General features: G+C 43.1%; 1 protein-coding gene across 1 annotated transcript in view; it reads right to left on the reverse strand.

The window, feature by feature from the left end:
* Positions 1-26977, reverse strand: part of LOC123760111 (protein argonaute-2) — a 211380-nt gene that overhangs the window by 175224 nt on the left and 9179 nt on the right. Inside the window, exon 2 of the mRNA XM_045745594.2 lies at positions 3857-4025. Within this exon, the coding sequence (XP_045601550.2) occupies positions 3857-4025 (169 nt within the window). The remainder of the gene's footprint in view (positions 1-3856; positions 4026-26977) is intronic.

Genomic DNA, 26977 nt, shown 5'->3' on the forward strand with positions numbered 1-26977 from the left:
GTGGGGGATGGTGTGGGTGCTGTGGGGGATGGTGTGGGTGGTGTGGGGGATGGTGTGGGTGGTGTGGGGGATGGTGTGGGTGGTGTGGGGGATGGTGTGGGTGGTGTGGGGGATGGTGTGGGCGGTGTGGGGGATGGTGTGGGTGGTGTGGGGGATGGTGTGGGCGGTGTGGGGGATGGTGTGGGCGGTGTGGGGGATGGTGTGGGCGGTGTGGGGGATGGTGTGGAGGATGGTGTGGGGATGGTGTGGGTGGTGTGGGGGATGGTATGGGTGGTGTGGGGATGGTATGGGTGGTGTGGAGGATGGTGTGGGTGGTGTGGAGGATGGTGTGGGTGGTGTGGAGGATGGTGTGGGTGGTGTGGGTGGTGTGGAGGATGGTGTGGGTGGTGTGGAGGATGGTGTGGGTGGTGTGGAGGATGGTGTGAGTGGTGTGGGGGATGGTGTGGGTGGTGTGGGGGATGGTGTGGGTGGTGTGGGGGATGGTGTGGGTGGTGTGGGGGATGGTGTGGGTGGTGTGGGGGATGGTGTGGGTGGTGTGGGGGATGGTGTGGGTGGTGTGGAGGATGGTGTGGGTGGTGTGGAGGATGGTGTGGGTGGTGTGGAGGATGGTGTGAGTGGGGTGGGGGATGGTGATTCTCGCATCTCAGATTATTATTGACACCAAAAGAGCATGAAAGATATTATAATGAAGCACCACACAACAAAGAAACAAACTAATGTGTCCTGGCATATGTTTAAAAAAAAAAAAAAATAAGAAGGTTGTTGGGGCCGGACGGATGGAACGAATTCCGCACTGGAACGAATCGGCTTCGCCCCATATAGTTCGTTCAAGTGAGGACACACTGTACTAGGCAAGTAAAATGACAAAACTGCTACACACAACTTTACATAATTTAATGTTTTTTAGGGTGCTTCTAGCATTGTGTGAAATACTGAGTTAGCAACTCTGTGTTACTTCTGCGTTTCAGTGGCATTAGTAAAGTGGAGGCTGGTGGTCCCTGGATTTCTCTCTAATACAGAAGCATTTTTTCTCACAAACAATCTCATTATGCTTCCAAGCAAACAATGTTGACTTCCTTCTTTCATAAACAAAATGAGGAGTGTAAGAAGACTAACATACAGAAGACTGATAATGATAACAGTGAAAGTGGCAAAAGTTGTTTTGACTTCTCCTAGTTCAAATTTTTAAACTGGATCCAAGTGCAATTCAGAAAGTAATGGTGCATTGAAGTCAAACTTGTATCCCTGTTCAGGTGTTTGGACTGAAGAAATGGGGAAGAAAAAAAAGGAAACCTATCCATGGTTAGACTTCAGGGATGATAAACTTGGGTGTAAATTATGTGTAAACATAAGCAATGTAACACTTTTCACTTTTAAGGGTTTAAGACTATCAAATGAGTGGCAGATGTACCAAGTATACTATTATGGAGCAGATAGAAGTACACGCTTGAAGTCTCAGAACAAAAATTGTTGACCATAAACTATTGAAAGCTCACACTGCTGCTTTATGTGTTGAAAATGTAGCTAGTGAAGATGCTCTTGGAAAATTGTGTGATGCCATGAATGCTTCGCATCTAAAGACAACTTGGTCAATTTTATGTTCTGCATATTATTTAGCACAAAAGGCAATCGAAAAGGGGATGTTTGGAGGAATTCCCATAACAAGCAACAAGAAAATTATCTCTATTAATTATCAACAGTTTCTTACTAGACTTGTGAACAATTTGCAGCACCATATGTTCACGATGAGAGGATGAGGAAGATGAGGTTCACTCATCCTGTAACTACACTTAGGTAATTACGACAACATCCATGAAAGGCTCTCATACTTCTGAACCTAAAAAGAATGTATAAATCACTGCTAAGTGAAATGTGAGTCCTTGAAAAAGACTACTGGCCTGATGAAATACCACCTAATTATGGAGAAGCTGAAATATTATCTCTCTGTAAGAGGTTTAAGCTTTCTTATTACTCTGCACTAAATGCCTTTAGAGACTACAGTAGGGCCTCGATTTACGATGGTAATCCATTCCCAGAGACGTATCGTAAGTCGAAATATCGTAAGTCGAAACGATTTTTCCCATAAGAAATAAAGGAAATTTAATTAATCCATTCCACACCCCCAAAAATATCAACTTAAAAATACATTTTATACCGAATACAATTTTTTTCTCTAACCACAATACAGTACATATGTTTATCTTACCTTTATGGAGGACTCTTGTTGGTGTATGGAAGAGGGTGATGAGAGGGGAGGAGGAAAGGTGTTACTGTTTGGAAGGGGAGTCCCCTTCTATTATAACTTCAGGCAGTGATGACTTCTCTGGGGTAATCTCTCTCTCTCTCTCTCCTACGTTTTGCCTGCATACCACTAGGACCTGGTTGTGGTTCACTGCTTTTTTGTCTCACTAAAAATTTGTCCCTGGAAATTTGTTTTTCCCTTCGTTTTAACACTTGTCTTTAGTGATGCATCACAGTGTCATTGAAAAGGTTAATGCAATGGCATACTGCAGCTTGATTTGGGTGAGTCGTTTCAGCAAATGTTTGCATTTCTTCCCATGCTGCACACATTTTCTTAATTTTTGAGGAAGGGACATTCTGTACTGCCTCTATGGTCACCCTCACATGTGTTTTCATATGTTGAACCTTACCACTGACTTTCTTGGGACCCATGGCATGATATATAATAATTACTTCTATGTTCAAAAAACAAAAAATCACCAAAATAATGGAATTTCTTACAAGTGTGATTGTCACTATGTGGGCAGCTCTGGTAAACTGAGGCAGGTCGGCCCGTGCCACCAGGAACCATGTGCTCTGTCGACCCGAGCGTGTATCAACGAAGATCGTTAGTCGATGACACAATCTAAGTCGAATCACATTTTACGACCAAATTTACATCGTAACTCGAAAAAATCATAAGTCGGGGCAATCGTAAATCGAGGTGTCACTGTACATGAAACCTTCCATTAATCTTGCTGTGGTTTATATATATTTTCTTTGTAAAAAATATAACTGACCAAATCATACATCAGAAGATTGAGAAACCACGACGAGAAACGATACACAATTTGATAATGGTCCAGGGCGGACCGAAACGTTGTCGTTTCTCCATCTTGTGATGTGTGGTTTGGTCATCATATTTTCAGCCGCATTATTGTGATTCATCTTCTGCATAACTGATAATAAAAACAAATATATTATTATGCTGAGTACCTAATTTGAAAAGGCTGCCTTTCATTTTCCAGTATGATTTCCACAATTTATTGTTAATAAATACATATTGGTGTATATTGTAAATGCAAAATATTTATGCTTAATCTGCTTATAATTAACTCAGTGTTGTATCAATAAACAGTACTTTGAATAGATGGATATGATGCATAGATTGATTGCAGGCGATGAGTCACAATAACGTGGGCTAAAGCATGTTGACCAGATCACATACTAGAAGGTGAAGGGACGACGACATTTCGGTCCGTCCTGGACCATTCTCAAGTCGATTGTCCATCGAGGTCGCAATCGACTTGAGAATGGTCCAGGATGGACCGAAACGTCGTCGTCCCTTCACCTTCTAGTGTGTGGTCTGGTCAGCATAGATTGATTGATAGAAAGTGAAATATATGGATGGAGGGGGGTATATGGATGGATATAGGAGTATATGGATGAATAGGTGTATAAATAAATGCATGGATAAATACAGCATATGGATTGAAGGATAGATGGAGAAATAGGTGGATTAATAGATAGATACACTGAAAGATATGAGACAGACCCGGGCACTACCAAATACCCCCACTAGTATATATTATATATACATACATACATACATTGAATAAGCTGGTTTATCACTTACAATTTAAGTCTTCTAGGAAGATTAATTTCTTGTTTGTGAACCTTGAGTGAAACATCATAGTGGACAAGTTGAACAGATTTGTCCCTCATGGTGACAGGAAAGAAATTTGTGTCAAGGGATATTTTTTCACCTTGCTGTCCAGCAGCAGTTCTGGGGGGAGGCCTGAGAACTGAAAAGTATAATTGCATTTATTAGTGCCTAGAAATGAGTATTGCTGACAAATGTGAAAACTGTAATATATAACCTTTCCAGATACCGACATCTTATGAATTCAGTACATACTCTACATTGCAAGGTAACACGCACAGACTTCCTCACGTGTTTAGCACTCAAGCTGAAACAAAACTGTTGCCATAACGATAGTTAATCACAAAAGCTCATTACCAGATCATTAAAATTACATTTGCTATAAAATTGTGGTTATTAAATAACTATAAAATTGTGGTTATTAAATACGAGTAACTATAAAATTGTGGTTATTAAATACGAGTAACTATAAAATTGTGGTTATTAAATAACTATAAAATTGTGGTTATTAAATAACTATAAAATGGTTATTAAATACGAGTAACTATAAAATTGTGGTTATTAAATAACTATAAAATGGTTATTAAATACGAGTAACTATAAAATTGTGGTTATTAAATAACTATAAAATTGTGGATATTAAATAATTATAAAATTGTGGTTATTAAATAACTCTAAGTAAATTTGCATTAAACATACAGCACATTGTTAAGTTGCAACAAGAAAGCTACTCCCACACATAAACTTACAAATTTGTATAACCCATCGAGGTTGATGTTCATTAGTTGGGAAAAATATATACTGTATTTCAACTTATAGAACAATTACACTAAATGCTGTAACTAAATAGCCCCAAGTCAACAAAATAACCTCCAAGTCAAATACCTCCTAAACAGCATGAACTCCTGTATGGTAATCCCCATGATCACCAAGCCCACCCGAATCACTCAAAACATCCGCTACAACCTTGGACCATATATAAACTAACATAATAGCCACCCCCCCCCTTCCTTGTCTCTAGCATAATCACTGACAGAACAACAGACTACTATCCTACCTTCCTTATAGCAAACATGAACATAACACCTTCAGATACCAAGAAACTTACCTTCAGCCTACACTCCAAAGCAGCAATAGGCAATCTCATAAATGAACTTCACAATATAAACTGGGAATCTGAATTCACTAATACACAGAAAACAAGTTCATTAGCAGACATCTTCCTCTCCAAAACAAGTTAACACACACTGTCCTCTCCTCATCAAGAGAGTAACTGCCAAAAGATTAAACAACCCCTGGCTCACAAGTGGCATACTTAACCACCGCACTGCTCAGACCACCATCAGGTGCTAGATCGGGGGGTGCGCAGAGTGCCATGAGGCGCTAGATCAGGGGTGTGCAGAGCGCCTCAAGGTGCTTGTAGGCATAGTATAGTGTAGGATTCAAAACTGCCGAGCAGTGACTCACGTACGAAATGGATGCCTGAGGCCTCCAGTGATCGTCAGCCATTTTGAACAAAAATCCCATCATGCTCCATGGCCATTGGGAGTTCCTTTTTTAAGGTAGCAACTATGTCTGACTCATCATTTATGAGCTCCCAGTCCATGGTGCTGCAAAACAACTCTCAGAGGATGAAATTCAGGACATATTATTAGAAGAAGGTTCCATTACTGATGATTTAGACTATAGCCCAGATAAAGACCTAACACAGGGGTCTGACATGAGTGATGAGGAGAATGCAGTGGACAATGTCAAGAGTGTGTACAGTACAAGCGCCTCTTCCAGCATCTCGCGCTGCCCTGGGTCAACACCACTGGGGTTACTATCACCATCTGTGTCACTTGATGTGAGTCTACTTGGTGATAGTACATGTGATGAGTCATTTTCCTGGTTCAGTGACATAGGCTCAGATACAAGCAGTGTTGATGAACCGAGTGCAAGTGGCTATGGTGTTACTAGGTGGAGTTTTGTTGCCCCAGCACTTCACCGAGGCAAGCACCAGCGTGTCAAGCAGCCTGAGTACAATTGAGTACAATGACGACAGTTCGCCCTCGACATATGGTGTTCGTCATAGACCTATACTATGCAGAATAGCCTCATCTCCTGGCATACCCATATGCAGCTCTAGCACAAGACAATGGAGTCATGGTGATGGTGCACAAGGGCTGGTGATGCTCCTGCTGGTGTAGGCCGTGGTGTTGGCGCCAAAACCAAAAACACGGGTGACCTTGTGTGGCAGGATTGTGAGAATTTTGTCCCACAAATTCCAGCATTTGATGATACCGATGTTGGTGTGACACCCTTATTCTCCTATACTGGTGAAGATATGCCTGAAATTGATTATTTTATGGCATATTTCGATCAGCCATTCATGGACCATCTCGTTGCAGACACGAACTGATACGCTCTGAAACTCATTGACTCTGGAATTTTATCTACCTCTCAATTAACATGTTGGTAAGTCACGCCTACTGGGGAAATGTATGTGTTGTATGATGATGAGACATGCAGATAAACACATGATCCAGGATTATTGGAACAAAGGCAGCCTTGTTCCAATTCCCTTGTTCAACAGGTACATGACACGTGATAGGTTCCTGCCACTTCTAAGGTGCTTCACGTTGAAAACAATGAATGCTAATGAAGACAGACATGACAGATTGCAGAAAGTGTGGAAGATATTTAGTGAATTGGGAAGAAAGTTCCATGACTATTTTGTATCAGCACAGAATGTTGCGACAGTTCACTAGTTCTGTTCAAGGGACAACTGGCATTAAAGCACTATACACCATCAAAGTGGCACAGGTTTGGACTAAAGTTCGTCGTGTTATGTGACTGTGAAACTGTTATGGTCATGAACAGGATATTGCATTCAGGTATGGACGTTGAAATACCTGGTCAAGATCCACACGGGTTTTCAGGCAGTGTCGTGAAAACACTCATGGAACCATTGCTGAACAAGGGGTATATCCTGTACACAGACAGCTACTATACCAGCACCTTGCTGACCAGATTCCTCCTTGACCACAACACTGGCATATGTGGCACTGTCAAGGTCCACAAGACGAAAATGCCAGAGTTTGGCATTGGTATTGCAGTAGGTGAATGTCAGCTGAGAAAGTGTGATAAAATTTGATCCGTGCGGTGGAGGGACAGACGCGAGGTGAATATGTTGACAACTATTCACACCAGTGACATGTAGGACAGTGGCAAAGTGAACTTTGCAACAAGGTTGTCAATGTATAAACTTGATTGTATCATTGACTACAATGCAAATATGCAGTTTGTAGATAAATGTGACATGATGGTTGGTGCCGTCGACTGCGCACAAAAATCTGTGAAGTGGTCTAAGAAACTGTTTTTCCACCTCGTTGACATTGCAGTGCTGAACTGTTTCAACACATATCTAGTGAAATCTGGCAAGAGACCACCAATCCGTACATTCAGTGTTGCTCTAGTGTCACAACTACTCATGAAATATGGGATGGAGGGCAGTGTTGTGACACGTGGCATGCCAGCAACAATACCAAACGCAGTTCCTGACAGACTCAGGGGTAAAGATCACCTTGCTGTACACAAACTTGGTTATATGCCAAGCACAGGCACACAGGAAAAGGGTAAACGTGTCTGCATTGTTTGCAAGAACATGCATCATAGGGAACTGAAGCAACATCTATTTGCACTTGATGCGTTGATTGCAAAGTTGCCTTGTGCTCCATTGACTGCTTCAGTGATTATCACACACTCGTGCAGTTCCAAGTGTTGATAGTCATGTAGAAAGTCTGTGATAATGTACAGTGTGTAAATAAGTTGTAAATGTAAATAACTGAACATGTAATATAGAAAATATGAACAATGTTTGTGGACACATTTATGATACATATTATACAGTTTCTTTGAACAGTTCGGATGTTCTATTGCCTGAATATTGTAAACCTGTTAAGAATACATAGGATTAGCCAGAAAAAATAAAAGAAATGTATTTGTAATTGTGCGGAAAAAACCAGCTTTGAATGTAATGAAATGCCATTTTCTGGGTGAGCCCCGGAGGCTCCTTGGAGCTTATCGGGCTAATGTATGTTATGTTAGACCGGGACATTAGCAAAGGAGTTCAAACCTGCCAGGGATCAGTGCCAGAACCTGGCCCCTTCAGAGAGGTTTCAGAGAGCAATGGCCTTGGAAAACCCCCTTGTGGTTGGGGTTTTCCTTATCTGCCATCGACCGGGGTCAGGCATCCAGAAAGGTAGGCATAACAAAACAAACTCCACATGGTAAAAAACTAAAACAAAAAACCGAACAGAGAGGTAGAAACTCCCTACAATCCCAAGGAAACAAGCAAACAAGGAAACATCACACTTTACTGCCACGACGATCGTCCGCGCAGCCCTCCCCGCCACAAGAGGGGGAGGGGGAGCCCCGGACCTACCGCGCCGGCTGCCTAGCATCAGTTCAGAAGCTAAGCTTCAACCAACCTGATCAACCAAAAGCACATCCCCAGACACGGTACGCAGGTAACAGCAAAAAAGAGCAACTGAACAACACTGGACGCACCCCCGGCCGAACCAATCAAGCATCAATAACCCAAGGACCCCTCCGGAAAGCAGCCGTCTCGACCGTCGCCAGGACAGAGAAAGGCTGCAAACGTACACACCTACCACCAGTACCAAAGAGCAGAAACCTGAACCGAAGGAGCCTACCACAAACTGAGGAGAAGATAAGAGGGTTCCCTGATCAAGGACCAGGACGGCTCTGGCGACGCATGAGCAGGCCGGAGGTGAAGCAAAACATGAGAAAGCATACGGAACAGGGCAGATGTGACATCCACCCCGAACACGAAAGAGAAGACAACCTACGAAGAGCAAGAAAAAGGTGCATAGAAACACCAGGAACATCATACTGTCGCCGAGACAAAGCTCGCAGGTGGGACACCATCAACAAAGGCACCTGATCATCACAGAAATGGTGATACCCGCGTCAAAATACCAGACGCAAAGAGCCGAGGAGAAGGCCAAACCAGTCACGTACAGGACCGGTCCAACCTGCCGAAAGAGGCAGAGCCGAGGGAAAACGCCTCGGGTTTGGACACCTATCAAGCAGCGTCTGAAAATAAAGCTGGGCCGGCCACCAAGGGACTATAAGGACTACTCTCTTGGGAATGGGCTCCAACCGAGCCAGATCCCGAAGCAACAGCTAGACTGGGAGAAGAGGAACAGGTACCCCCACCTAGACCAGTCCTGCCGAAAGGCATCCACCGTGAACGCCTCGCAGGCGGGTAAGGGCGCCACATAGAATGGGTGACGCCTAGACCACACCGACTCGAAGACGTCCATGGCCAGGAGTCCATACGTCCGGCAGAGCCAACGAAACGAGTCGGCGAGGACTGGCCAATCCGCGAACAGAGGAATGAATCGAGACAAGCTGTCCGCCAGGACGTAGGACACACCCCGGACATGAACCTCACGGTTAGCCAAACCCTGAGAATCCAGCAAACAAGCCACTCTAAGGAACAAACTCCAAAGGTCAAACACCTAAGAGAAACCCTGTGGTTCCGGCAAAGAACCGCTAGAGAACAGTCCGAATGCAGCTGAAAGGTAGAGCACCGAGTGACCCGAACCCTCCGAAATGCAAACCAGAAAGCTACAAACTCCCGAACCGTGCTGTGAGCCCGACGGATGGGCAGACCCCACCATCCCCGGCCGACCTGGTGACCACTGGTCACAAAGCCCCGACCGAGAGATGATTGGTCCGTGAACATATCGAGCGAAGGCTCGGGGAGGTGCCAAGGCACGGAACCTCGAAAACCCTAAAGAGGTAGTTGGTGACGCAGCACCAGCACAAGATCTCCAGATGAACGAACACAACGATTGCAGGAGAGGCAGAAGGGAAGTCTCCGAAGGAACAATACGCCGAAGCCAAACCCGATCCTGCGGGCAGACCAGCACGTCGAAGTTCAGTCTCCCGCACAACTGCTCGAGCAACCGCCGAGCAACCCAGGACCCCCTCGTGAACAGCTGAAGACGGGACCACAGCCACAGCAACACTTCTGGAGGGAAGGACAAGGAGCACCCCAAGAGCCCTAAACAAGACCCAGCCAGGTCCGAACCCGGGACGGAAACAGATGGAACGGACTCCAGATCACCAGGAAACCAAAAAGAAACCAATCTGGAAAGAACCACATCCCTGGCAAGCAGACAAGCGGACCGACTGGGAGCCCACACCAGCCAGTCGTCGAGGTAGGCCAGACACCGAATCCTAAGCAGACTCAGGGCACCAAGATCCGGTAAAGATGCATAGATACACAAAGTGCCAATTACAAACTAGGGAAGGCAACAAAAGTGGCAAGCCTGAAGGCCACCACCAACTGTGCCAGTCCCCGAAAACTGGAGAGGAACATGCCAAGAATTGACCTGGAGGTCCAGGGCCACCATCCAGGCACCCGGCCCCAACAGAAGCCGGACAGGAGACAACAGTCCTCCGATGAGGGCATAGAATCCAGGGCGCAGACTGAAGAAGTCCAGAAGAACCGCAGATTCACCAGTCCCGTGTCTGCATAGAGCAGACGGGAACCCCAGAAGGATGAGGCGGATCGACCACGTCCAACGCACCCGCTAAAATGACATGACGAAGCACAGGGGAAGAAGCCCACCCCGCCAGCCCTGAACCCCCCCCCAAAGGGAGAGAAGCCATCCGCCGCCACCACCAAAGGCCAGAAGACAACCAAAAGCGCCCACTAACTGCGGGACCATGCGAGAGTCAACATTGTAAGCTGCATCCCCAGCGCCCCGTCCACAGAGTAGGCTGCATCCCCAGCGCCCCGTCAACAGCAAAGGGAACAGAGCCCCTTCCGAAAGAAAAAGTATACATACACATATACACATCTTGAGGTTATCTTGAGATGATTTCGGGGCTTTTAGTGTCCCCGCGGCCCGGTCCTCGACCAGGCCTCCACCCCCAGGAAGCAGCCCGTGACAGCTGACTAACACCCAGGTACCTATTTTATTGCTAGGTAACAGGGGCATAGGGTGAAAGAAACTCTGCCCATTGTTTCTCGCCGGCGCCTGGGATCAAACCCAGGATCACAAGTCCCGCGTGCTGTCCGCTCGGCCGACCGGCTCCCAAATATACATCTATATTATGTATATATACATATACATATATATACATAAACACATACATATATAAATACACGCACACACAAGGTGTATTACACACACGTGCATATGCACATACACATGTGCATACACACACAGTGTACACATGTACATATACATGTATACACACACATACACGTGAAAAGAAAATTATAAGCCGCCGACCAGTGGGTAGAGGCACCACGCCGGCCAGGCGAAGAAGGCACAAAACTGCATCAAAAGGCCCACCTCGACAACAAAACCCCAAAGTCCCAGCACGACCACAACATGTGCCAAGACCCAAAAAGATCAGTCTGCAAGCCAGGAAGACCCCAGAACCCCAGAAGGCAGAACCGGGTCACACACGAGGAAACAAAGCCACCTGAACCCATAAAGGGGGCCCAAGAGGAAGAAACCTCCGGAACAAAACCAAAGAACCCAAAAGAACCCGGAATCAAACCAGAGGGAGCCCAAACCACCACCGGTAGAGCTTTGCCGGCGGAGATACACCACAGGAAGGCAAAGCACAGCGCCCAGACAGAACCCCCAGGGAAATGGTCAAAACGACCGAAAACCGAGGGACAAGGTGTGGGAGCAAGCATAACAGACAAGGACACTGAGCCCAAACCGTAGGGCCCAGACACAAAACATACAAAACGGAAAACCCGGTGTAAAATCAACACTCAAACGTTCCCAGAAGAACAGAAAACTGGCAGAAAACACTAGAAAAGCAAAGAAACGACAACAGGAGAATAAAACCCCTGAAAAAGGTGAAAAAACTCGCCCAAGACGCTTGCTCGCACGCCCAGGCGGTCCATCTAATTACCACAAGCTACACAAGCTTCAGAAAGCTTCCTGGCAATACGTTAGTAATGAATAAACATGATATATTTACTCATTATAATGTTGGTGCTGAATGTACAACACGAAAAAACATAATTTTAATCTGAAAAAGTATCTTTTTATAAAGAAATTAGGCGAAAATAAAAAGCTGGTGACGCCAAATCAAGTCGACGATCCAAGCGTCGGTTAGGTTAGGTTTGGTTTAGTTAAGTTAGGTTAGGTTAGGTTAAGTTAGGATAGGTTAGGATAGGTTAGGTTAGGTTAGGTTAGGTTAGGTTAGGTCAGCCTAACCTAACATATCATATTTATTCATTACTAACGTATTGCCAGGAAGCTTTCTGAAGCTTGTGTAGCTTGTGGTAGCTTGTGGTAATTAGACGGACCCCGCCCAGGCACATGTAAACAAACCACAACGCCGCCCTGGTGGCCACGCCAGGAAACTGGTAGAAGAAAATGGCCACCTGAACAGAGGGCTGTGACCGACGCAAAAAGATACAAAAACACGCCAGCAAAAGGGGGAAGCAAGCAGACTGGATGGGCGAAAAACTCCGCCCAGAAGCAGAAAACCCAGGCAGGGGCAAACAGCCCCAGAACTGCTAACAGGCATCCTCCACAGCCCCAGGAACCCGCAACATAGGCTTCGGGGCAGAGCCGTCCTCCAAGCCCTCCGCCCTTAAAGAAAAGGAAGAGTCCATGGGAAAGGCAGCAAGAAAGGGCCGCTGGTAATACCCAGAAGCCTTGGCAGGAGGAACAGGCTCGAAAACCTCCGTTCCCCAACCCGAACGAGGCAGCCCCCGAAACTGCCCGAGTCTCAGCCCCAACTAAACCCCACTCCGACCCCGAAACCCGCAGACGGTCCGAAGCCGGGAACAGGGAGGGAAAGGGGGGAACATCACCTAACCAAAACGGGGCAGCCCTGGGGCATCCGAGTGGGAAACCAACCTTGCGTGTTGCAGGAACCTAACCTAGCTTGCAACACTGATGCCGCCTGTACTCTGAACAGTAATAACATCAGGAGAGTACTGGAGAACAAGCACAGAATATCTCTCGCAAGACTCTGGGTCAAGGTGTCAGTGATCCAATAGGCAACATGATGGAGGTAAAAGTGGCGACTGTCACCCGGAGACAAGGGCACAGCAACCAACAATCCCGTACAAGACGGGTTGGAACCCGGAAGACACATTCAATGGTCCACCGAGCCCCGACAGGGATTTCCAGGGCCCGTAGGGGGTAACAACTACGGGAAGCCCGGGCAAGGTGTTGCTAACCGGTTAAAAAACCCAAAAATAACAAGAGGGTAGAGAACAACACTGAAAACCCCTGCGATGTGTACAATCACGGGGGCCTAGTAGAGGGCCACCAAACACTACCAGTGGCACTATAGCCACACTAGGCAGAACCCCACCAGGCAAGTGAAAATAAAACCAAAAGAAAAACCCCGCAAAAGTACACAGTCTCCAGAGGCAACATGAACTGGTCGCCGCTTAGGTGGCAGGCTGTGCAACACCTTGACGCCCTAACCAGCACAATACTAATCCCTACCCAGGGCCAAACAAGGGCCCCCAAGCCCCTGCTGGCCCCAAGGGCGAGGCAAATGCCGAGCAGCAAGAACCTCTACAGGAATGGTTCCTGAACACCCCAGAGAAGACAACCCTGTCATGCAGGGGCAGTACTCATAGGGTTATTAGGGAAGGAAGCCCCTAAGCGCATGCAGCCCTGGTACTGATGAGACCACCTGGCCACCACACAACACAACACACGGCAGTAAACGCCACACAAGGCAAACACCGCCTAGGAAACTGAGGCCAGAAAAGCGTCTATCCTGGTTGACATTAGCTTACGAACTGATGTTAGGGAGCTGGCGCAGTGAGGTCTGGGGCTCCCCCCCCCTCTCAGGGCAGGGAGGGCTGCGTGGACGATCGACACGGCAGTAAAGTGTGATGTTTGCTTGTTTGCTTGTTTCCTTGGGATTATAGGGAGTTTCTACCTCTCTGTTCGTCTTTTTGTTTTAGTTTTTTACCATGTGGGGTTTGTTTTGTTATGCCTATCTCTCTGGGTGCCTGACCCCAGTCAATGGCATATAAGGAAAACCCCAACCACAAGGGGGTTTTCCAGGGCCATTCCTCCCTGAAACCTCTCTGAAGGGGCCAGGTTCTGGCACTGGTCCCTGGTAGGTCTGAACTCCTTAGCTAATGTCCTAGTCTAATGTAACACACATTAGCCCGATAAGCTCCAGGGAGCCGTAGGGGCTCCCCACAGAAAATGAACATAAAAATATTTGTGGCAACTTGTGCTTGTTGAATCTGGCACTCGACTGCCTGTGGGAGTCTGGCACGGACAACCACCGAGCCGTGATGTCACACGTCATTTTCTGGACACCTCTGCAGCCAAAGTTAAGTACATTTGTGCAATATTTTCAACATAAATGTGAGCGGGGGTGGATATTTAACACTTTTGGAAGGGAAAACAATTTTTTTTGCAAAGAATTTAGTTTCTGCAGACAGCGGGTATGTCATATTTTAGGGCAGCGCAGCACGGTGGTTAACAAGTGCACTGCTCAACCCGCATTGAGGCTCTCGACCAGTGGTGCACAACATATGCCTCAGGGATCTTATAGGTATGGCGTATCATTCAAGACTCCCGAGGCTACACAGGGTTCACATCAGCTTCCTCAGAGTTCTCCTAAGCAGACACCATTTACAAAAAAAATCGTGGACAACATTCTTGGCGTGAAGGCCTCAGTACTGAATGAGCAACCAAGGTTGGCGCACGCAACATGAGCTAACAGCATTGCTGTTCAGCTTTTGACCACAGCATCGTCTAAAATTTTGTAAATATATATGTATCTGGTATTATTTAGCCATGATAGTATACAGAAGAGCCTGACTGTGATAAAGACTGGGTACAATGTTCAGATATCAGTGAATCAATGCTGTTCAAGATGTTCACAGCGCTAGCCACAGCACACTGCCATAATTTCATCCATCTAAAATTCTTCAAACGATTTCTCATGTTCCTTTACAAAAACATGAGGAAAATTATTTATTCATTTACATGATTTAGTGATCAGGATTCTGATAATAGCAGGATTGTGGTGAGAATTAGCGATGTAAATTGGCGGTGGGAGAAGTACTGTTGGTGAAGGAGGGAGGGAGAGGTGGCGTCGGCTGTTGGCTGGTATGTGGCAACATGTTTTTGTCTGGAATCACCATACCAACTTAGAGGTTCGCTATGGTGAACACAAATGTAGATATTTATGTATAACGTGTGTATAGAGTGTGATAACAGCAAAAGAGTTATGTTGGGAGGAGCCATTTAGGTGAGGGAGTGAGTGAGGCTGTCATCTGCTATGTGACTTGTCATGCAGTGGCCACTATGCTGTTTGGACACCATACCAGCTTATTAGTATAGTAATGGTGAATAAAACATTTTTTTTTTTTTTGAGATATATGCAAGAGTTGTTACATTCTTGTACAGCCACTAGTACGTGTGGCGTTACGGGCAGGTCCCTGGTATACGATCCCCACCGCAAAGAATCGTTGTTACAACCAAGTACACATTTTACTGTTGAGTTAAACAGAGGCTACAGTTAAGGATTTGCGCCCAGTAAATCCTCCCCGGCCAGGATATGAACCCATGACAAAGCACTCGTGGAACGCCAGGCGAGTGTCTTACCACTACACCATGGAGACATTTAGATACTTATATATAACATGTGTATATAGTGTAATAACACCACAAACAGTATTGTGGGAGGAGTAATATTGGCGAGTTAGGTGTTGAAGGAGTGAAAGAAGGCTGGCTGGGTGTGGCAGCCCACTCTTGTTTTTTTGGGCTCACTATACCAATGTAGTGGTTTGCTATGGTGAACACACATGTAGATAGGCATATACAATGTGTGTATATAGTGCAATAACAGCAAAAACCCTCTGCTTGAACGTAGAATATAATATACATGTCATATATATGAGCATCATAATTTTGAGCATAGCAATGTTCCACACATTGAACTATATAAGTTCTACAGATTACACACTTTTGAATAATACTACAGCATAAAACCAGAGAAGAAAGTAATGAGAAACATCAAAATAATTGTGAAACATTATATTCACGACAATTGCCGCTCCATGGGGTGGCGGGGCTTAGTAACCCCGATGGAGCGCCCATAATATGCTTAACTTCCCAACTCCATCACGGCTAAAGTATGTCACATACATTTTTTTTACTTTCCCGTGATCAGAGACTGCATTTTAACAATATAAGAAGTGAAAATAATTTTTTTGAAGACGTTATTTTTGGCGCACTATGAGTGTGTCATATTTTAATGCAGAGCAGTGCAGTGGTTAACCCTTAAGCTGCTAAGGGGTCCTGAGGAGATTTACATCCCTGTGAGCAAACAAAAAAAAAATAACAAATCTAAAAAATTATGTTGTCTTCTAAAAATGTTAATTTGTTCCCCTGAGCATGGGAAAAATAAAAAAAAAATCGTAGGTGACATATTTTGGGTGCAATAGGCCGAGGAAGTCTGGCAAAAAGTGGGCGTTGACAGAGCGGTCGTCAGAGCCAGTCAGCGTCACTCGAGCTGACAGGTGGGCGTTGCCACAAAGATATTATTACCTAATTATTTCAATGTCTCTGATTTTTTCTTAGTTTTTTTTGCAGTAATATTATTCAATTAAATATATTGTGATATATTTATATAATAAAAGTGGTGAATCATCGCTATACTCAAAAGTATGGTGTACATATTAGTGATTTAATTATTATGTTCATAAAACAATAAACAAATAGTTTTGCTGTTATTACACTCTATACACAGGTTATATATAAGTATCTGCATGTTTTGTTCACCATAACGAACCACTAAGTTGGCATTGTGAGTCGTAAAGCAACGAGGAGTGACCGCCACACACCAGCCAGCCACTCGTTGCCACTCCCTCGCCCACTTTCTCCTCCCACCATCCTGTTTTTTATTTTATTCACAATATACAGACGTTATATATAAGTATCTACATGTTTTGTTCAACACAACTGTACAACTAAGCTGATAGAGTTAGTTCAGGCACTAAGAGTCGTCGCTACACACAGTCAGCTGGCGGCTGCCTCCCTCACTCATTCAAGGTCACATGCACTAAACTTTCTCCCCCAACAATACCATTTGTGGTGTTATTACACTATATACAGATGTTATATATAAGTATGTATATGTTTTGTTCACCACAACTGTACAACTAAGCTGATATAGTTAGTTCAGGCACTAAGAGTCATCCTACAAACAGTCAACTGGCGGCTGCCTCCCGCACTCATTCAAGGTCACACGCACTAAATTTCTCCCCCAACAATACTGTTTGCAGTGTTATTACAATATATAAACACATTATATATAAGTATCTACATGTTGTATGCACCATAACTGTACACCTAAGCTTGTAGGGTTCCCAATGAACATAGTGGCCACCCTCTACACAGCTAGACAAGTCATGCAGACGACACCATCTCCGTTACCCACCCAAATGGCTCCTCCCAACATAATCCTTTTGCTGTTATTACTCTAATACACACATTATATATAAGTATCTACATTTGTGTTCACCATAGAGAACCAATGAGCTGGTATGGTGATTCCATACACTGAGCTGGTATGGTGATTTGATGCAGACAATAACAGGTGGCCACACAGTCAGGAAACGATGCTATCTCCCTCCGTCCCTCAGCATAACTCCTCCCACAGCGCTAATTATCACAACAATCCGGCAATTATCACAATCCTGGTAATTTTTATCACACTCAGGGGTCATCTGTAATACTGTCATCGCTAAATAATAGCACTTATATATTTATTTTGGCCTTTTTATAATAATAATAATAATAATAACAATAATATTTTATTTGGGAAAAGTACATACATAGATGCAGAGTTACAAACATTCTGATTGATTTATAGATAGAGCTAGTACATACAATACCTAAAGCCACTAGCACGCATAGCGTTTCGAGCAAGGAGTGGTAGAGAAAAAAACCACTTAGACTAAAAGTTAAAATTGAGCTTAACCACTTAACTGCGCCAACCGAGTATTCTTGGTCGGCAGGAAACTTCGCCAACCAAGAAAACTCTTTTTTATTTTTCGGTACCCATTCTAAATGTGTATAAGGTTGGTTGTGTACGAAATAGACTCTTAGGACCTCCAGTGAGAGACAGCCATCTTAGAAAAAATTCCCAGAATGCCCTAGGGCTGCTGACTGGGTTAGTTCTGAGTGAGCAACCATGGGTGGTGCACGCGCCTTTGGCTCCCAAACACCTGTCCGATGCGGTGTTAAAAGATAACACTCTGTCGGTGAAATTCAAAACTTACTGTTTGAAGAACATAAGAGTCATAATAATGGTGAAGCCAGGCACAATAAGGACCTAACACAAAGGTCGGATAAAAGTGATACAGCACCTATGAGGACGATACAGCAAGCGTATCCAGTTGTAGCTCTGAGTGTCACCCTTGATATCCTATGCTATCTCCAACTTATTTAGATGATACATAGATGAATCGTTTCCTGCGTTCAGTGATCTGATACAAGTAGCATAGATAAACAGTGTTAGCGGCTTCCATGGTGGTGTTTTCCATAGATATTTTCAACAATAGCTGAATCTCTTTCAAACTGATTGACACTCTTTGAGCCTGGCTGAATTTCTTCCAGATTAACGGACACTCTTTGAGGGTAGCTGAATCTCTTCCTGTATGGGACCTTACAAAGCGATCTTTGGGTGAATTCACCAAAGGCTTCCCACTCGACCATTTCTAAATCTAATGAAATTTTGTAATAAAGTAGCCCTAGACCCCAAATGAAATTGTGCAAAATATTAGAGCTCAATCTGCTTTGGTTCTTAAATAATAATTCCATATTCAATAGGCTCTCATCCCGTTAATCTGCACATATTGTAAAAAGAGCCAACTTTGACCCTTTATCAAATCACATCTAGTGCCCAAAGAGGTGTGAAATTTGGAATACCAGGGCAACGTTTGGTGCGGAATACAACAGTGTAATAAAAAAAGTAGATTGGGTAGCAATCCAGCTACCAATCCATGCTAAAATCACTGCCAAATTTTGTCGTGAGAAATTTGGCCCCCAATTTGGAGACCACTTACTCATCACCAAAAGGTCTAAATGCCATGATCTTTTTGCAACGATGTATAACAAGCAAAATATTATGCAGTGATGCAATAGCAACTCTGTTGTATCCATATGTTCAGACATGGCCCACTTGAAAGTTGGCCCAAAAAAAATTTTGTGCTAAACTAGCCAACTTTCAAGGCAAAATATCTCAATATGCATCATTCCCAATTTGGTTTCGAATGACACCATTGGATAGAGCAGAGTTTTCTGTACAAGAGTAACATTTATTTAGGTTGGGATCTGAATTCCTAGTTCAGCCAGAGGACTCTGAAAATGATATACCTTGGTACATACCTTGGTGCGATATCGAAAAAATCAAATTATGATTCTCTGTCTTCTTTGTGCACTGATCATGACTGCTAGCAAATTGATATCCAAACTGATTGGAAAAATTTTAAGCCTCATTGGGTAGAACATTTTTGGGTGGGATTCAGAATTATTATTAAACAATCAGTGCTATTTTAGGTTCCTGTTCTATATATTTATCTTTACATCTTTGTAGTATCGTGTCAGCAGGTCAAACATTGCTGTTTACTTATTTGTGTATTTACTTGCAATAAATTCACAAATAAATAAAAAATATGAAATATTAATAAATATTAATATTAATGTATTACAGGTCTCACTTGAAATTACTGTATTCACTTAGTTAAATAATTTGATTTGAATTCAATTACAGATATGTCATGAATCAGGATTCCATTGGTTTATTGCCATGTGTTATTGTTAGCCATGAGCATGGCTCTTCTGAATGTCACTTGACAACCTACACTCCCAACAAAGGCTTGAAGTTTCTAAAACAGTATAGTGCAGAAGATCAAAAACTGATAGCAAAGTGAAGTGAACTGAACTGGGATGGAGAATCTCAAGTATGCCTCCATCATGAAGCTTTACTGTTGACAAAATTTGAATATTTGCAAAAAACTTGCTGCAATCCCTTCAAGAAGAAATGCTATGTAAAGCGAAAAGATTTGTGACAAATGACAGTAGCTACTGCTGAGAAAATGTCAGATATGCTGCAAGTCAGTATTAAGCCTGGCCAAAAGTTGTGCACATCATGCGGAAAGGAATTTGACAGTAAGCAGGTGAGTCCAGATGGCCCTGCTAATAATGTGGAAATCTGTGAAAGTGTAAACACAAGTTTATCAGTATTAGGCATCTCACCTATTAATATCAATGAGTTAGTGCAAGGGATAAGCATAGTTATGCAAAGCGTAAGATTAGCCAAGCACAGGAAATAATTGCCGAGCAGATTGCTGCAATTGGAAATGTTGATTGCCAAAACCTGTTGGTACCAAGCTCTAGCCAACAGTGCACAAATTGCCAAGACTTCAATAAACTCAGTGAAGAAATGAAGCTAAAATTCCATGTAGCAAAGCTCCAAGAAAACATACAAATCTTAACCCTCATGCCACAAAGCTGGTCTATCAAAAAGACAATGGAGATATTCAAAGTTTCAGAATACATGGTTCGCAAAGCTAGGAAGCTGAAAGAACAGGGAATACTAGCAATTCCTAAGAAAATGCAGGGCAAGTCAGTTTCTGAGGAAGTGAAGGAAAGGGTAGTACAGTTTTTTGAGGGTGAAGAATTTAGTCGAATGTGTCCCAGAAAGAATGGAAAGAAAAAAGTCATGAACAGTGCACAAAGATGGAGAATCATAATTTGATTTTTTCGCTATTGCACCAAGGTATGTCATTTTTAGAGTCCTCTGGCTGAACTAGGAATTCAGATCCATCCTAAATAAAAGTTACTCTTGTACAGAAAACTCTGCTCTATTCAATGGTGTCATTCAAAACCAAATTGGTAATGATGCATACTGAGATATTTTGCCTTGAAAGTTGGCTAGTTTTGCACAAAAATTTTTTTTGGCCAACTTTCAAGTGGGCCACCTCTGGACACATGGATACAACAGAGTTGCTATTGCATTACTGCATAATATTGTGCTTGTTATACATCATTGCAGAAGATCATGGTGTTTAGACCTTTTGGTGATGAGTAAGTGGTCTCCAAATTGGGGTCCAAATTTCTTGCGACAAAATTTGGCAGTGATTTTAGCATGGACGGATAGCTGAATGGCCACCCATAAGGCTTTTTCGATTACACTACGTTATTCTACACCAAAAGTTGTCCTGGTATGTCAAATTTCATACTCCTACAGGCAATAGAAGTGATTAAACAAAGGGTCAAAGCTGGTCATTTTTGTGGTACAGTATTTACGCATTAACGGGACGAGAGCCCATAGAATAATGACCTGTTATTTAAGAACCAAAGCAGATTGAGCTCAAATGTTTTGCAAAGTGTCATTTGGGATCTAGGGCTATCTTACTACAAAATTTCATGGCATTTGGAGAGGGTCGAGTGGGAGCCATAGGTGACAGTTTGGTGATTTGAGATGGAATGACCATTTTTCAAAACTACCTACCTTACAAATTGATCTTTCCCTATAATCTTTTCAATACTACCTTATGATTTACAAGCTTGGCTACATACCACCTACAAATACAAAAACCAGGGTGCATGTGAGTGCGTAATTTGTAAGCACACAGAAAGAAGAAACAGTAAGCAAAAATCTACCTGTACCTGGAGCAACAAGAGCGAAGTTGTGCTGTGCACCATGGAGTACTTCGTTGATTATTATAAACTTCCGAAGTACTGAGTGTGTAATACAGTGTGTTACTGCGTAAATAGTGTGTGAAACTGTACACATTGTAATTTTAGTGAATTTTTAACAAGTAATATTGCGACAATAAACATTTATTGTGGACACATTACTTACACATGTATCACAGTTCCATGGAACATTATGAATGTTCTACTGTATACATATTGTAAAGGACACAAATATGCATCATATTCGGTAAAAAAACAAATAAAAACCACATTGAAAATACATAGAACAAATACTGTAATTGAAAATATATTTGTGGCAACACACGTTGCTTGAATGGCCCACGCGACTATGTCTGGGAGCTTCACACACGGGCGACCAGCCTGTGATGACATCACAGCACACCTTGTCCATGTCCCTACAGCCAAAGTAAGTAGAATTTGGTACAGTATTTATTTTTACATAGACATGTTCAGGGAAGGGAATTTATCATTTTACAAATACTGTAAAAAATAATTTTTTGGGAACACTTGATTTCTACACACAAAGGGAATTTCACAATAAACTCGGCGCATCACAGTAGTTAACTTAGAAACTGTACTTGTGGCCGATCTTGAACCCATTTATGATGTGACGACTTATACTAAATTTTGTAACTAGCTCATCAAGATTAAACCTTGCTTATCTAAATGAATTGTGGGGTTCAGTCCCTGAGCCCATTATGTGCCTCTGTAACCCTTTCCACTACTGCCCACAAGATGGGTATGGGGTGAATAATAAATGAACTAAACTAACTGTCTAAGCACAGTTTTATCCCCCTAACACGTGTCTGTAATGAGACATCACACTGATATATAATAAGAACTTTTATGTTTAGAAACCAAAAAAGCAGAGAAACAATAGAATTCTTCACAACAGAATTCAAGCAAGGTCATCAAAAGGTGGGATATACACCAGTAAACTGAGTGTGCCTCGCCCAGCACCCAGCAGAACCCGCACCCAGCAGAACCCACACGCTTGACCCATACATGTATTAACAAACACTCGTATTTCAAGGCAAACTTCGTACAGTCAAATTTTATGAGGAAATTGACTTCGTATACTGAAAAATTGGTAATCCAGGTCATTCGTAAACCGAGGTTCCACTGTGTAATTACCTACGTAATTACCTAAGTGTAGTTACAGGATGAGAGCTACGCTCGTGGTGTCCCGTCTTCCCAGCACTCTTTGTCACAAACGCTTTGAAACTACTGACAGTCTTGACCTCCACCACCTTCTCACCTAACTTGTTCCAACCGTCTACCGCTCTATTTGCGAAAGTGAATTTTCTTATATTTCTTCAGCATCTGTGTTTAGCTAGTTTAAATCTATGACCTCTTGTTCTTGAAGTTCCAGGTCTCAGGAAATCTTCCCTATCGATTTTATCAATTCCTGTTACTATTTTGTACGTAGTGATCATATCACATCTTTTTCTTCTGTCTTCTCATTTTGGCATATTTAATGCCTCTAACCTCTCCTCGTAGCTCTTGCCCTTCAGTTCTGGGAGCCACTTAGTAGCATGTATTTGCACCTTTTCCAGTTTGTTGATGTGCTTCTTAAGATATGGGCACCACACAACCGCTGCATATTCTAGCTTTGGCCTAAAAAAAGTCGTGAACAATTTCTTTAGTATCACCATCCATGTATTTAAAAGCAATTCTGAAGTTAGAAAGGGTGACATAGGCTCCTCGCACAACGTTCTTTATGTGGTCCTCAGGTAATAGTTTTCTATCGAGAACAACCCCTAGATCTCTTTCTTTATCAGAATTCTTTAACCCCCTTAATTGCATTGCCTCCAAATATGACACCCCCAGTGCGCAGGAAATAAAATCTCTGGAAAAAATTCTTTCCTGTTTTGAAAGTGTCAAAAACCCTTCCCTGAGTATGGGTATAGTAACAGAAGGTCGAAATTGTATGTACTTTGGCTGCTATGGGGTCCATAAGTTCCTGTGTGACGGCATCATTCCCTGGTCACACGTGGCATATGCCCCCGGGGCCGGTAGAGTGCTCGGGGCAGGATGCGCAAGTTGCCGCGAATATATTTTTGTTCATTTTCTGCGCAAAGTTCCATATACATTTTATATGATTTTACGTGCCAGTCATATGTATAATGAACATGTACACTATATAATGGTAGTAGAACATCCGTACTGTCCGAAGACACTGTGTTACGTGCATGACACATGTGTACACATATCCGGCACATATTCCCATTGTATCATGCTAATCTATGTATATATACAGTCTATTTACACACTATACGCTATCACACACTATATACATTCACCATCAACACACTCAGAACTCCGCGAGTGTCAGCTGCCACACCCTCACTCCTCCAACATCCAGTCTCTCCCTCACTCCAACATCTTACTCGCCAACATTGCTCCTCACACCATACTGTTATTGTTTGTATTACAAAATTTACACATGTTATGTATACCTATCTACATGTTTTATTCACCAGAACTATGCAAGTAAGCCGGTATTGTGTTGGTTTTCGATCTGGAAGATCCTGTGTATCGAATTTACTCAGTTTCTATGATCGAGCCACAGAGATATTACAGGAAAGAGATGGTTAAGTTGACTGCATCTATCTGGACCTAAAAAAGGCTTTCAACAGAGTTCCACATAAGAGGTTGTTCTGGAAACTGGAAAATATTGGAGGGGTGGCAGGTAAGCTTTTAACATGGATGAAAAATTTTCTGACTGATAGAAAAATGAGGGCAGTAACCAGAGGCAATATATCGGACTGGAGAAATGTCACAAGTGGAGTACCACAGGGCCCTGTTCTTGCACCAATGATGTTTATTGTCTACATAAATGATCTACCAGTTGGTATACGGAATTATATGAATATGTTTGCTGATGATGCTACGATAATAGGAAGAATAAGAAACTTATATGATTGTCATGCCCTTCAAGATGACGTGGACAAAATAAGTATATGGAGCACCACTTGGCAAATGGAATTTAATGTTAATAAATGCCATGTTATGGAATGTGGAATAGGAGAACATAGACCCCACACAACCTATATATTATGTGAGAAATCTTTAAAGAATTCCGATAAAGAAAGAGATCTAGGGGTGGTTCTAGATAGAAAACTATCACCTGAGGACCACATAAAGAATATTGTGCGAGGAGCCTATGCCATGCTTTCTAACTTCAGAATTGCTTTTAAATACATGGATGGCGATATACTAAAGAAATTGTTCACAACTTTTGTTAGGCCATTCAAAAGGTTCAAAAGGAATTACCGGGAAAATAGGCAGATAGATCTACAATTTCCTGACTAACAGAACCCAATGTGTAATAGTCAACAAAATAAAATCCAGCCCATCAACCATGAAGAGCTCAGTCCCCCAGGGTACTGTGCTTGCTCCAGTACTTTTTCTCATCCTCATATCGGACATAGACCAGAACACAACCTATAGCACTGTATTATCCTTTGCAGATGACACTAGGATTTTCATGAGAGTTGGCAACATAGAGGACACAGCAAACCTCCAATCAGATGTAGATCAGGTCTTTCTATGGGCTACAGAAAATAATATGGTGTTTAACAAGGATAAGTTCCAGCTCATGTGCTACGGAAAAATTAAAAATATAAAAACAGAAACCACGTACAAAACTCAGGCAAATCATAACATAGAACGAAAAGGCAATGTAAAGGATCTGGGTGTACTCATGTCGAAAGACCTTACCTTTAAAGAACACAATAAAGTAGCCGTCACAACTGCAAGAAAAATGACAGGTTGGATAACAAGAAATTTTCACACTAGAGATGCTATACCGATGATGATACTTTTCAAAACGCTTGTGCTCTCAAGAGTGGAGTACTGCTGCACAATGACAGCCCCTTTCAAAGCTGGAGAAATTACTGACCTGGAGAGTGTGCAGAGATCCTTTACTGCTAGAATCCACTCAGTAAAACATCTAAATTACTGGGACCGACTAAAGAGCCTAAATCTGTACTCCCTTGAGCGCAGGCGGGAGAGATACATAATAATTTACACGTGGAAAATAATTGAGGGGCTGGTCCCAAACCTGCACACAGAAATAACATCACATGAGACCAGGAGGCATGGCAGGATGTGCAGAATACCCCTGTTGAAAAGCAGAGGTGCAACAGGTACTCTGAGAGAGAACTCTATCAACATCAGAGGCCCGAGACTGTTCAATACGCTTCCACTACACATAAAGGGCATAACTGGCCGACCCCTCACAGTGTTCAAGAGAGAACTGGATAAGCACCTCCAAAGGATACCTGATCAACCAGGCTGTGACTCATACGTCAGGCTGCGAGCAGCCGCGTCTAACAGCCTGGTTGATCAGTCCAGCAACCAGGAGGCCTGGTCGACGACCGGGCCGCGGGGACACTAAGCCCCGGAAGCACCTCAAGGTAACCAAGGCCAAAGCTAGAATATGCAGCGGTTGTGTGGTGCCCATATCTTAAGAAGCACATCAACAAACTGGAAAAGGTGCAAAGACATGCTACTAAGTGGCTCCCAGAACTGAAGGGCAAGAGCTACGAGGAGAGGTTAGAGGCATTAAATATGCCAAAACTAGAAGACAGAAGAAAAAGAGGTGATATGATCACTACATACAAAATAGTAACAGGAATTGATAAAATCGATAGGAAAGATTTCCTGAGACCTGGAACTTTAAGAACAAGAGGTCATAGATTTAAACTAGCTAAACATAGATGCCGAAGAAACATAAGAAAATTCACTTTCGCAACCAGAGTGGTAGACGGTTGGAACAAATTAGGTGAGAAGGTGGTGGAGGCCAAGACCGTCAGTAGTTTCAAAGCATTATATGACAAAGAGTGCTGGGAAGAAGGGACACCATGAGCATAGCTCTCATCCTGTAACTACACTTAGGTAATTACAGTGCTTATTATCACCACAATCCTGCTGTTATCACAATACTGGTCATTAAATCCTGTAAATACATAATTGACCACAAGTATATTTTGTACAGGAACCTAAGAAGTCGTTTGAAAATTCCCAGATGGACGAAATAATGTTGTGGTGCTGTGGCTACTGCTGTGAACATCGTGAACAGCATTGAATCACTAATATTTGAACATTGTACACAGTCATTATTACACTCAGGCTCTAATGTAATACTATCATGGCTAAATAATACAAGTTATATATATTTTTTGACATTATTAGGTGATACTGAGGTCACAAGCTGAACAGAAGTGCTGTGAGCTCATGCTGCGAGTGCCAGCCTTGGTTGCTCACTCACTACTGAGGCTCTAACACCCAGGAATGTGGACCACGATTTTTTTTA

Source organism: Procambarus clarkii, chromosome 16 (genome assembly GCF_040958095.1).
Source record: "Procambarus clarkii isolate CNS0578487 chromosome 16, FALCON_Pclarkii_2.0, whole genome shotgun sequence".
Lineage (NCBI taxonomy): Eukaryota > Metazoa > Arthropoda > Malacostraca > Decapoda > Cambaridae > Procambarus > Procambarus clarkii.